The 13980-nt window shown below is 45.8% G+C and overlaps 1 protein-coding gene across 1 annotated transcript in view; it reads right to left on the bottom strand.

Moving 5' to 3' along the window:
* Nucleotides 1–13980, bottom strand: part of LOC109316925 (protein spinster homolog 2) — a gene marked incomplete at its 5' end in the record, with an annotated part of 169584 nt that overhangs the window by 19378 nt on the left and 136226 nt on the right. Inside the window, 2 exons of the mRNA XM_019545296.1 lie at nucleotides 25–188; nucleotides 12149–12247. Coding sequence (XP_019400841.1) covers nucleotides 25–188; nucleotides 12149–12247 — 263 coding nt within the window. The remainder of the gene's footprint in view (nucleotides 1–24; nucleotides 189–12148; nucleotides 12248–13980) is intronic.

Raw genomic sequence — 13980 nt, 5'->3', positions numbered from 1 at the left:
GTTGGTGGCTGCAAGGCTACTCACTGTTGTTCAGCTTTGGCGCGGTCACTTAGGAAGAAGAGGGCTGTGGCCAGGAAGAACATGCCTCCCAGGACGATGACAAAGGGGCAGAGCATGAGGGCATAGCCCAGGCTGAGGAACTCCCAGAGCGGGGACTCCTTCGTGCTCTGTTGGATCAGGTCGGAGATCTTGGAGGGAAGAGCAAGAAAAGAAAGAAACGTTACAACTCCAGGAAGTCGGGGGAACAGAGAATGAAACTCAGCACGAAGGCAGCCCAGGGACGAGGCTGCTTTAACCAGCGGCCTGCTGAGCACGTAGGCCGAGAGTTAAACAGGCACGTTCTCTTTATTCAACACCCTGCGTTCTTTGCAAAAGCCCCTGCGTGCACCATTATCCTCCACTCGGGAGCCCTGGTGACATTTTCAGTTTGGAGCAGAGCAGAAATCTCCTCTCCTTATGGGTCTCTCAGCCCGCTTCAGTATTATTCCTTGTCCTTCTTCCCACTCGCCCAGATTGCTTCAGCATCTGAATGAACAAGTCTCATGCTGGATGTGCTAACCGAGGCTATTAACACAGCTGCACTATGAAATATGAAACTGTAGTGAATTCTGCAGGCTGGGTTATTCCTCCTCTGTTATCTGCCCTTTGGAAGGAGGTATCTCACAGCCCATATGCTTATGCTGCACGTGTGGGCGTGCAGAGGGCTCTCCCAGAGAATGTAAAAGCTATCGGGTCTTGTCTGTGCTTCACAGACACAGAGCGCTCTCCTGAGAAGGCACGTATCCTCGTGTTTGAAGCCAGTTTTCTCTTACCCTTTGTAATTCTGTGTGCCCACTACTGTCAGCATTGCTGTAGTGCCCTGGGCATCCCTGTTTACTAGATACAAACAGGACAAACAGCTTCACCCCAAGAGCTTAACTTCTAACTATAGCTGCTTCCTTCTATTAAGAGGTAGCAAACTTTGGCAATAAGTCAACAGGTTTATAAGACAGAGGGCAGATTTGAGGCACGTGGCATTACAGAAGTGGTCTTACCCTGGTATTATGTAGTTCAGCACTGGAAAATAGGGTTGCTAAAAGACTGTTCACTACAGCCAAAACACAAACCAAATCTTAGCCTGAGTTGGTCAACAATCCAAGTTGGCTTTTCTAGCTCTAAGTGCAAACCACTATAAGGACTACCGTGGTGCCTTTAGACACAGCCATATTTATGTCTTGCTACCCCATCTGACCTACAGTATTTGTTGTGTGAGACTACTGCAAAGAGGACCAATTAGCCCCACACGTGGTCGGGAATTTGGGATGTCAACTCCTATTGAAAGGTGGAGGGAGACCCACCACACGCTTCCTGAACTAACTGAACATTTCCAGATCTAAAGCAATGCCCTCAATGCAACGCTAGAAACAGACAGCTCCTTGTGCAGCGTGGGTTTGTCATCAACCCTAAACCGCTTCCCTCCTTTCTCATGAAGCAGGATCCTTCATGGCAAGAACAACTGGCTTAAGGCAGAAAAATACAAGCAACAAGAGAGATTTATTTACTGGTTATAAGTGTATAGTGACAGACTGACTCAAGCAGAAGAAAATCATACACCTAGAAGGAATCACTAATTCCCAATTCTTCAATGACATGTAGTGAGGTAGTGGGTAAAAGCCATTAGAAGTGGCCTCAGCAGATGAGAATAAACAGAAGCAAAGGTGATACTAAAACAGGCTATGTGGGGTTTCAATGCAAGGTGTGCAGAGGGCTGTTAAGGCAGTGCCGGTCTCAGCCTTCCTCTTTCCAGAATAGTTTCTGAGATGAAGCACATGTCACGAAAGATATGCAGGGGGACTGGGCAGATGTCTGTAGCACCGTTTCTCATTTTATGAGACATCTGATAAATGAGGAGTCAGCGGAAGGATGTGGTGCATGCCTCAAATGCTTGTACTCCTGTTTTGGAAACTGATTTTTCTCTGAAAAACACTGTGGCTACAATGAGGATTTGGACTTCCCAAGCCTAAAGCTCTTAAGCCAAATCCTGTGCCCCATTCTTATCCTAAAACAGAGGGTGAAGTTTGGGCATTTGGGATGTAGCCAAGGAGCTTTTGCTGCCCTCTTAAGGAGAGCCCTGTGCCACTTGTCCAATGTATAATTAGAAAATAGGAAAACAAAAGCGTGGTTAAATGAGAGGCTTTTCCTTTCTTTCTGTAAAAAATGATCTTTGGGCTGCAAAGCAAAAGTAGCGACCGTTAATCTGTGACATTTATTTAAGAAAATAACTACAAGGCAGGACTGTGAAGAAAATAAGTGCTCAGGAAATTAGAGGAACAAAGAATGCAACCTATATGCTGCCAGGAGACAGAGACTTCAATTAGCAGTTATTTCTCTCCCCACGTATCCAGTTGCTAAGTGTCAAAATGTCCTTTGTTCTCCATTTGTAACCAAAATTAGGCAATGGACCAACTTCTCAACATGCACCAGCAACAATTAAACTAGACACTTTCACCTAAAGATGCCAAAGCACTTTGCAACAGTAGACTGGTACTAGCCTGCCAGGGATCAAGTGACAAATCTCACAACCCCCTACACACAAGACAGGATTTTAACCAAAGCAGCAACTCCCTGTTGTTTCTGTAACCACTGGGCATTGCCTCCACTTGCACAAAAATGTGCCAGTCTAGACCAAAAGAAGGTTTTTCTTCAGCTCACACAAATATCAAAAAGAGGCCACTACATACTTCATGCTTTCTACCAAATGAACCCATCAACTCCTAACTTTTACTCCTCGGTCTCCATAGTAGGACTAAGCCAACATCTTGCAAGCTTTAACTAAGCACATCTGTTCTTCACCTGTACATTTGGGAAAGTAGTTTTCCCCCAACCCCGCCATGCATAACTTGAGTACCAGGAAGTTCCTGCCAACTGTTTGCACTTGAGGCTGGTCTTTGCATCTTGGGGGTGGCTCACCCCAAGACAATCAGAGAACCTCACACCCTCTGTTGGATTTAACCCCATAATACCCCTGGGAGGTAGGGTAGTGCTATTAACTCCATATTGCAGATGGGGATATGAACCCAGCTCTCTGTGCCCCAGATTAATGGTCTAACAACAAGCCCCTCCTTCACGATGGATAGAAAGCTGCTCTTTCCTTCTGTGCAGAAGCTTCCCCACCATGGCACCTGAGCACCCCCGTTCTCTGTGTACTGCTGTTTATTAGATACGGTTCCTGCAAGGCAGAGAGAGCTTTACCTCCTGATTTTCAGAAGCATTAAGCACTTGCACCTCCCATTGGCTTCCACAGTCACAGGTGCACAGCAGCTTTGAAAACTGAGCAGTTAGTTAACAAAAGAAAAGCATATTCTTGAGCTGTCCCCATTTAAAAGCTTCCAAGATAGAGTCTAGTATTGACTCTGAAATGAGATTTCCCCACCTGGAAGCAAAGAAAACCAAATAGTGCAAAACACCCAGACTGCTAGAATTCAGTTCTTAACCAATTTTATTACTTCACTAGGTTCCATACACATTATTTTTACTGTTCATTTACCCAGCATGACTCTCTAGGCATCCCAGTCATTTGCTTTAACCTTCTATAAAGCAGTTGTTAATACTGCAACCTTTACACCTTCTGTTAGGGAAAAGCACGATCTGGTGTAAGACCGAGTATCCCTTTGGCCTGCTTTAGTAACACCTCTTGCTAGCTGGCCTCACTTGTGCTGCCATTATCTTTTTCTGACTGGATCAAAGTATCTTTGTTCCAAAGGCCTTGAAGTGGCCGGCAAGGTACAGGCTTTCCCAGGAGCAGATGCTCCACATGTACATTGATGTGATTTGTCTGGCTGTGATTTGGTATGGCCCAGTCCTGAGAGACTTTCAGTACCTTGCATCTGCCACTGGCCTCAGTGGGCATTTAGCACCACCTGCATCCAGACCATCGTATTTTGTGTTCTTCCGGAAATGATATGCTTGGGAAAGAAGGAAGCAGATCAGCGACTAGAATGAAAGGCGAGTGAAGAGGTTTTGCCGTTCTTTTCCAATCTAATCTAAGCCCTTCACTAAAGCTCTAAGAAACCCCAAACCCCAGTCTCATTTTGAGCAGCTCAGGTAGTGTTGACCACAGATGAACAGGAACGAGTCCATTGAAATTATTTCACTCGTGGCATTTTCAGAACGTTTGATTGCGAACGGCAGGCGCTCAACAGATGGCAGCCGATTGGATGGAGTCCATATAGAGAAAAGCCCATTTTCTGAGTGACTTTGCATGACAGAAAATTAATGATACAATTACAATGGGGCCAACTCACTAAACCCGTTCAGCACTTGTGTCTCAGTCTGAGGATTAGGCAGGCTGCAGGGAAGGAGAGACCTCGGCACCTTTGCTTTGTAAATATGTGCTGTCTATTTTTGGAAGACTGAGCAACCTACTGGCATCTAGCAAAGCTCAGGTGTGCCACAGCCTAGGGAGACAGGCTTTTCTTCTGCATCACACGCTCTCCAGAAGGGCACAAACAGTTCACTCGAATACATTACCTAATAACGACAGAAGAATAGCAGCAATTCAGTCCCCTGGGAAATCCATACCATCCCTTCCTCTCCACCTCACTGCTGAGTCTCACGTCTAGCCTCTCTTCTTCCTCTCCATGCTTACTGGATTTTCTGACCATCCCATAGAGGGACACCTTCAACCTACTTGTGTGGCTGTTATAATACAAGATCTGAGTGTTCAACCCTTATTTTCATTTTCTCAGTTCTTGTTCTGCTTCTCTCCTCAATATCTCTTAAGACCGTATGCCTTGTAATCTCACTATTGCACTTAGAAATGGCTTGGGATTATACACTGGGAATTTAAAGAGACGCTACTGGCAAGTATAGGCCCAGCATTTCTTGAGGATTTTGCCAAACCGCATATGAATAGGAAATGTAAAACAACAAATACAAATAATGAAAAAAATTTAAATTAAAATACAAATACTGCTTTGCATGGTAGAAACTCAACTGTACAGCATCATGCTAAACATAGGAAAGCAGTATAACCAAAGGGAAAGTACAATTGATTAGTCTATGTTTCAGTCCTGCCTTTGAAGTCCTTTCAGTTTCAACCCTGATACATCTGGAGGCTGAAAAGGATGGCTGGCAATGTTGACAGTGTCCCTTTGAGAGCCCCCCTGGATTTGTCATTCAGTTGGCAAGGGCGTCAGCGTCATTCTGATGTGGATGGCACCCGACAGTCACGGCCAAAACTCCTGTAGTATTTCCCTGATGCAGACCAGCCTGGCTACGCTGTTGTTCTCTCCTGCCTGGATTAGTGCCATGTAAATACAGCCAGTGTGTCTTTGAATTCACTGCAGGATTTCCAACAAGGCAACCAAGGACTCTGGCAGCTGCGCTGAAGAACGAGCATACGATGCCTGATCGTGGTTCAGCAACATTTGCTTCCATCTAAGAGCTGCATCGGCTAACAGGAGGCCTAGAAGTTCATTTTCTCTACACGACTAACTCCTTGTATCCTTAGGCTTGGCTACCCACATATCTTATGCGAGTATAACTGTATAACTGTTAGGGGTGTGAATTTTTAACCATAACTGTGGTACTGGACAACTACCATCAGTGCAGTTTTGCAGGAATAAAGCTGCCCTCTGTTAGCACAGTGGATTCCCATCCCTGCCTACAGATGCAGCTAAGGTGGTACTACTTTCTCATACAGACATGGCTTAAAGCAGCTATGCTCATCACCTCCCAGGGGCCTCTTTCTCTCCACATCATCCACGTGCATTCCTCTGGCACTGGAACAGCAGCTCTTGTTCACTACATGAGGGATGACAATTACTGCCTCCTGACATCGCTCTGGGGAGCAAAATATCGCTGCGAACTCAGCTGTAAGAAAGACTCTTTTCCCCCCGCCTTCTGCAAATCATGCTGCGAGGTGCTCAGCCCAATTGCCTCCCGCTGCCTTTAAGGGGAACTGCCAGCACTCAGCAACTCCTAACAGGTGCTCAGCAGCTCTGCAAACCGTGCTCCACGTTGGCGATTGTCAGCATGCTGCCAAGTTAAAGCACAGGGGACATGTTTGCAGACATCAGAATAGGATGGGACCACTGCAGGGAGGTACCCTCTCTCCCTCGCCTGAGACTCCAGTGCTGGATGCTCCTGCATTTTGCTGTTCCTGAGCAATCGGTTTAGACTTGCAGGCTGAGATTCAGGGTGAAAGGTGCTGCTCTATTAACTAACTCCCCTGAAGTTTGCTGTATTAAAGGACCTGCTATGCAGCACAGTCTACTCTCATAGAATCACAAAATCATAGAAAGTTAGGGCTGGAAGGGACCTCAGGAGGTCATCTAGTCCAAGCCCCTGCTCAAAGCAGGACCAGCCCCAACTAGAGCATCCCACCCAAGGCTTTGTCTAGCTGGGTCTTAAAAACCTCCAAGGATGGAGTCCACCATCTCTCTGGGTAACCTGTTCCAGGGTTTAACTACCCTCCTAATTAGAAAATTAATCCTAATATCTAACCTAAACTTCCCTCATTGCAGCTTGAGACTTGCTCCTTGTTCTCTCCTGCCAGAACTCTGTGTTATAAAGCAAGTGGTTTTGCAGCTTAGATGGGAGCAAGTTCCTTTTTTCAAGTCTTATTTGTCCATCAGTGTCACTATTTTATTCCTGACCAGACTCTATCGATTGGTTGACTTTATAGCGTAGATAAGATCCTTGAAAGCCATTTCCAAGAGGTTACTGAACCTTAGTGTACATGGAGCTTGGCTGGATTCCTATGGGATTCTTTGCAGTCATAGAACAGTACTGTTCCCATATCCTGTACCATCAGATTGGGTTTGCTTAATGAGATTTTATTTAAACATATTAAGGGCCTGATTTTCAGACATGCTGGGAATCCATAATGCCAGCGGAAAGTAACAGAAGCAAGGGGTGCTCAGCAGCTTTGAAGAATTAGTCTCTGAACACTTAGCAAAGATTGTTTTATATTTGGGACATCGTTCTGCTTTTTAGGGCACATATCACTCTGGAATGCTGCCAAATCAGCACAAGCAGAAGGCTTGTCAGCTTAATCCAGGAAGGAGATAAATCTTGTATCGACTGATCTTCAAGGTGCTTAGTTTTTCCTCTCTTTTTCAGATGACAGCCATGATAAAGACTTGGCCATTGCACGCTCAGTAGAAGGGACCTTGTCACCTGGCTCTGCTAGGAATAGACAACTTCCTGAGCAGAAAGAGACTGCACAGAGGAGTTGCTGGTTGGAAAGGAGAGATCCTAGCACTGCTTCTTCGGGCAGGCACGCAGCTGAAATCCTATAAGTAGAGCCCTCTTTAAGCCACTGCACCCTGGGCAGGAGCTATTTACTCCTGGATTAAAATTAGGATTTTATATTAAGATAACACTTTAAATGTAAAACTCTGTACTTTGCAGTGGAGAGATAGTAAATGACAGACACATTGTATATGTAGCACACTGCTGGCATAATTCAGTTTTATCAAGGTGGATTAACTGACCTGTAGAACTCCTCTAGAATAATCTGTTGTGTGGACAACTTTCGGATTTGTTTTAATTCATGCTGGCAGTGGTTGAAGCAAAACCCTAAAATGGCATTCTTATTCCAGATTAAGAACCTCCACATGGGGAGCTATTTTGGAATAGTTAAAGTATTTCATATTCACTTGGTCTTGCTCTTAGAGGACCTCACTAGATACACAGGCCCTTACATACAAAGCGACTTCCCATCCATAATTAATAAGCATGTGCATGGCCAGAAAGTCCTTCAAAAATTAATCTGCTACCAGGCCACTTCAAACCAGGACAAGCAGCCCGTGGAACCTGGAACTCCAATTATAACCTTCATTAAAGAAGTATCCTAGTTGTCGTGTTCACTCTGATTCTCCTTTGCTGTGCGACTGAACAAATGCTGCTGTGTCTTACTGCAACTCAGCACCAGTGATAATTAACACTGTTCTGCTAACTACTTGTTAAAGGAAAGTAATTAGCATTCTTGCTATTTAGGAAGCTCATTAGATCCAGTTTATCAGCTCACTCAAATAATGGGGTGGGGGGGGGGAGAAATGACAGCTTTACAGTTCAAAATTTTCCGGGAGTTACTCAGGGTCACACAAACCTTCTCAGCAACAAAAAAGAAGGAAAGAAGGGGTGGGAAACGCCACTCAGCTCAGACTGGCCTACACTGGACCATGAGGTCACTTGCCGTTTTCTCGCTTTGGCCCTGTGGCTCTAGGCAGAGATCATTACAAAGGGCAAGGAGCCCTTTGCAGATGCTGCATCCATCTGCCAGGCAGATAGGTGTACCTGCAAACTGGAGAAGGGGCACACCCCTCCATCCCACGCTGTCAAGATAAAGCTATCAAAAGTACAGGGATTCAAATGAGGTTGGCAGTAGTAGTGGCCATTTGCATTAAAGGGAGGCTTTTTAATTAGATACATGGAGGAGTAGTCCAGGTGAAGGGTCAGCTATAACCTTATGTGACACTGGCACTTCCTCTCAGGGGAAAAAAAGCACGAGGGACAGTCACCCACTGCACAGGTATGAAGTCACGTGAAGCAGCATCTCACAGGTCACGCTGCAGAGGTGGCAGTGGGGTGATAGCACCAGTTGAACGCAGGAGAGCCTAGGCTGAGAGAAGGTGCAGGGGGAAAAAAACAGAGCATGAGCCAGCAAGACCCTCTGAACACCCAACTCCATCAAGCCTTGAAACAACAGGAGAAGAAAGGGATGCGGGGCAGGAAAGCTCTGTAAAGCAGCCAGGTAAACATGAGGGACAGCAGCACAAGGGCAGCGAGGACAACTTCTGTCAGTGAATGAAATTTCCCTTGCAGATCACGGGCAGGAGGGACCCTGGTGCAGATGCCTGTTTGCTGTCCCCGGCAGGGCTGGAAGCACACACGAGGATGGAGGAGGAAAGCACTGGTTGTGCTCAGAGGGGGAGCGAGCACAGAGTGCAGAGTGCCAAGAGCGGAGCCCAGAAAGCTGTCTGTCTGCATGAGTTTCCTGAATCAAAGGACCCTGCCAGAGTGCTGGGGAAAGCTGCCTTTCATGTCTGGCAATGCTGTAAACCCCGGCCGCGAAGACAGACACATCCTCACACACACCAACCTAGAGGCACTTCTAAAGCCTCCCCCTACCCCATAGCCAGCGATACAGTTCAGAAGAGAGGGAGCTTGTGGAAATATGTAGCTGTGCTCTATTACCCGAGTTAACAGTGGACCACATTATGCCCTTGGTTACACTCATTGAACCTTCTTGGGCTTGCAACATGGTCCAGAGATGACAGCCTGAGAGCAGGGGGTTAGGACAACTGAGCTTTATAACCAGGCACTGGTTTGCAGTGGGATTTTAGGTGAGTCTCTTAACAGACCTTTGCTCCAGTTGTCCCATTTACAAAACGGATAATAAAGTGCCTGGCAAGGGTGGGGAAGCGCAAAAGTTCTTGAATGCAAAGCACTGCAGTTGTCAAAAGCCTTGCCACCCGTCTTGGGAGTGCAACAGACCCTATTTCGCCAAGTAGGATTGATACAAATTCCACAAATGACTGCTTGGCAAATATGGAGTAAATTGCTGAGGTGCAGGCACCACCTCACCCAATAAGTGATTGCAAGGGCACTTTCCATGTTTTATGAATGAGCTGCCAGTACCAATTTACCATAATTGATCCCCAATGCTAGGTAGGTAGTAAAACCTTCTTACAAAAATTACAGCCACCACCTTAATCAAATGAATTTGCATAGCATCTTCATAAGACAGTCTCAGTGCCTTTTACCAGGATAAAACTGCATTCATGTTATCAATATTTAAAGAGCTAGGAAAAGCAGCTACACACAGAGGTCTCTTCCCACTCACTTTTTAAATGCAAAAACACACTGGGCAGCTTGGTTGGCAATACGAAATTGCCTGAGCCTAGAGCAAGATTACAAATGCCCAAGTCTGCATTGCCACAAAGTCTGGAACAAGGACGGATTAAGTCAACCTCCAGTTCTCACTCAAGCAGATGACTTGGGCTCCCAATGACCACAAAAAAAAAAAAAATCACCAGGCCTTAGTGTGAAGGGCTTTCTGTACATCAGAACCAGGCTTTAAAATCCAGATGCAGGCAAGGTTATTTGGGTAAAACTGATCAGATTCACCCAAAGAACCTTGTCTGCCTAAGTCCCTAGAGTCTAACACAGCTACAACCTACAGTACCCTTAAAATCCATGTATTTTATGGGAGCTGATACAGATGGGGATAACTTGTTGAGACAGTCAAGCGCCTGCAATCCTGTGAGTGGCTGAAGTCACCCAGGGAGCCACTCAAGAAAGCATCCCAACTGCTACCACCCAGAAATCAGCAGCATAAGCAGCTGCGATCAGTGGGGGCTTCTGAACTTCTCAAAAGCCTCCGTGAGCAAAAGGAGCTTCCTCTGGCATGTATCTCATTAACTGCTAAAAGAAAGAAGACCCGGAGACTGCATCGTACACCCCAGGGTGAGGATGGAAGGGAGAACCCCAACTGAAAGCTCTTTGGTCACCATATTCTTTGCTTGCCTAGCCTTCCCCCCTCTACAGATCTACAACTCGGTATAGTCTGACCACATCCAACAGAGTGACGTCCTAAAGCTCCAATTCTTGTAAGAGCCAAAGGGAACTGGACACCCAACCTCTGTTGGAAGTTAATACGAGATAGGTGTTTAACGCTCAGAGGCTCCCTTGAAAATCCCATCCCTCAACCAAGTCGCTCTCCCCTGCCCCACCTCCAGGCCTACATACCTCTCCAACAGGGATTTTTATCATTATCTAGGGCTTCATCCTATAGTCCTTACTCAGGCAGATAATTCATACAGTGAGACCTGCAGGTACTTAAAAGAATAAATTGCTGGCCTGCAAATTCAGCAGTGAAATCAAGTGTTCACTCTTTCGTTTGAAACAATATTAGCTCTTCTGTATTTTGAAATCCCCAGATGACCTTTCTGCCACCATGCCACAGGGAATACGAGAGCCAAGCCAAGCCAGAAGAAGCTACAAAATACAGGATGCTGGCACCTGCCATGATATGATAGTTTCCTAGCCTGAAGATAAAACCTATCTTCAACAATGACAGGATCATAGAAATCCCAGTATAGCAGCGAGCTTGGCAGACCTTCATCCCATAGTACCCTGGTATCTTTATACAATTTGCAGGTCAAACAGTCCATGGATTCTACAGGATTTGGCACACTGGCTTAGGAAACCAAAGATCTTTCTATCACACCAAACAGCACCAGAGCAGCTTTTTCAGAGATGAATTTAAGTCCATCTACGCTTTTTTCCACTTCACTATTACTTCCTTTTTGGCAACATGAAGCAAAGGGGAAAAGCATTTAATCAGTGAGGCTTGGGAGCCATAATTGTGTGCGCACACATCCTGACATGCAATATGACAAAACATAGGTCCAAGTCTACATTTCAGCCCTTCCCTCCTATAATTGCCACCAATATGTTAGCCTCATTGGCTTCTTCATTACACTCGGTCTCTCCCGTCCACGCCTTTTCCCATGAAGCCTGCCAGGCACAAAACAGCCTCTCCCAATTCCTGTTTTCCCAAGACACTATCCTTTCACCATTCAAATCCCCCCTAAAATCACTTCTACTGCAATGCTCACAAGATTTGGAGTTAATCATAAATTTAGTAAGATCATACATATTCATACTCCTAAGTTCTTCCCACCTCTCAGTTCCTCACTGCATTGAGCTTCCCTTGAGAGAATGACTTGTAAGGCAAAGAATTGTACTTTTTGTGTCTTACAGAGTACCAGAGACCTGTTGGTGATATAAATGTAAATGTGTATTGTATCATTCACTTGCCTCAAGGTGATGAAAGATGCAGATATGAGCTAGGTGGAGCAAAAATTATTTTTTTAAATAGAAACCACAGAAGCAAGAAAGATGGGAACATCCGAAATACTCTATACGCCTCCAGGGTGCTCAGCTGGAAGAAGAGGCCTATGAGTTATCTCTGTGAGATGATGGGCCAAATTACTGTACATTACTGTTAATCTTCAGGAACTTACAGTATTGATAACCACAGGGTTCCTGCTCCGTGGGTAGAGGCAGGGCTTCATTTTCCAGATTGGAAATCACCTTTTACAAACCCTCAGTTAATAAAGACATCCTCCCCTCAAGCATCATGGTGTGCACTTACAAATCCGATCAGGTAGGGGCTGCCAGCGTCTCCCAGAAGGTGCGAGGTGAAGCTCTGCAAGGCCACTGCGGTTGCACGGCGTGTTGGGATGACCACGTACTGCAAGGAAAGAGGCAAACAAATAAAGGTGGAAAGTCAAACAGAGAACCTGCCTAGCTGCCCCGAGTAGCTGGGCCGCTCCCAGCTCCAGATCTAAGCTGGGCTCTTTTGTCATCAGAGACTGGGAAAGTGACACCAGGGCTTTCAGCAGCAAAGGCAGCTGCACTCCAGCTCTGCATAGGCTGCAATCATGTGGGCAGCTCTGGAGCTTTGCTATCATCACCAAGTTTCTAGTTGCAGACGCTTAGAGAAAGGAGGGTCTCCATCCTGCTTCACCTGCTCTCTCTTTTGGTAATATTTTATGCAGGACTGTGGCTTACAAATGGGCTCAGCATGCAGCCCTTACAGACTCCCCAGATTCTACCTTCTCCATTAGCTCCCCTCCTCCAGCACATTAGCTCTCCCTCTCACCCACTGCAACCCACGTTTTTAGATGGCCGGTGTTTACTTTACAGGACATCAAGCACAAGGGCCGCTAACAGCAAAGACATTTGTCAGGTTCTAGCTTTTGTTGGCATAACTATGAAGGGCAGCACCTCCTCAGGTCTGAGGTCTGCCTCAGATTTTTTTTGTCTGCTTATACTAACAAAAGTTAACGGTGACGCACTGGAGAAATTCATCATTGTGCCGTCTGCTCCTACGACCCCATGATGTCAGGTCAAGCAAAATCAACCTGAGTCAGCAGGAGAACAGGAATGAGTATTATTTCCCTGTTAAGGGATCAGAGCTCACTGGAAATGGAGGACTGGCCAATGAAGCGAAGCCTAGGTTGTGGTCTGAGATTTATCATGGAACGATAAATTTAAGGGCAGAATGGACAACTGTCTACCGATATCTCACGCGCAAAGCCTGCCAAAGAATCTCACCCAATTCTTTCTATAACCAGCCCAGGGATGCTGGCTCAGCATCTTACAGAAAGCGAGTGAGTCTTGATGGAGCAGTTATGAATGACGAAGGATCTACCATGTCCCTAAATCCTCAAATGCCTCACTTTAACTTGTAGCCATTGAAAGTGGCTCTGTCTGGAGTAAAGAGTTGTCTACATACCAAAAAAAAAATCACATTTCAACCTTCTCTCTGACAAAATAAAGAGACTGAACTTCTTTAGTCTCTCATTAAAGATATGCTTTTCTAGACTTCAGCTCACTCTTGTATCTCCCTTCTCAACCCTTCTGGGTTTATCACCCAACAATGGAGTTGTGCTAGGGATGAATGGGTCTTTGCTGATTCTATTTGCCCTGAGCTAATTGCTCCAGCGTAACACACGTCTCTTGGAGAAGGAATGCGAGGCAATCTTTTAATGCCACATCATTTCCTCCTAAGGGAGGAGAGGTATAGTTACCATCTCCCTGAAGTGGAAAGAGAGGATCACGCGAGTGGAAAAAACCTTGAATGAATCCACAATGCAAAAGACCCCATGGGGAAAGGTCTCCTTGAGGGATGACTGATTTCAAACACAGTGGCTCAGAGCGTTTAGGAACAGCAGGTAAAAAAAATAGGACTTAGCTGCCTCTGAAAATTGGAATGCCCTTGAGTTATGGTGGACTGGATGGAGCTGCAAATGCCACCGGTGTACAATGATCCAACATGCTACTCAGACAACTTTGTTAAGCTTTTGTAGTTTAGCACCACGTGAGCTAGGAGACAGCAAAATGTGACAAGTTCCCCAGCTGCATCGTGGCTATAATAAGTATACAGAGCCCTTCTATAGCACCTTTTATCCAAGGAACTCA

This window comes from Crocodylus porosus, unplaced genomic scaffold, assembly GCF_001723895.1.
Source record: "Crocodylus porosus isolate Cpor-Errol unplaced genomic scaffold, CroPor_comp1, whole genome shotgun sequence".
Classification (NCBI taxonomy): Eukaryota; Metazoa; Chordata; order Crocodylia; family Crocodylidae; genus Crocodylus; species Crocodylus porosus.
The sequence above is the reverse complement of the archived record's forward strand: the minus strand, read 5'-3'. Positions and strand labels throughout refer to the sequence as shown.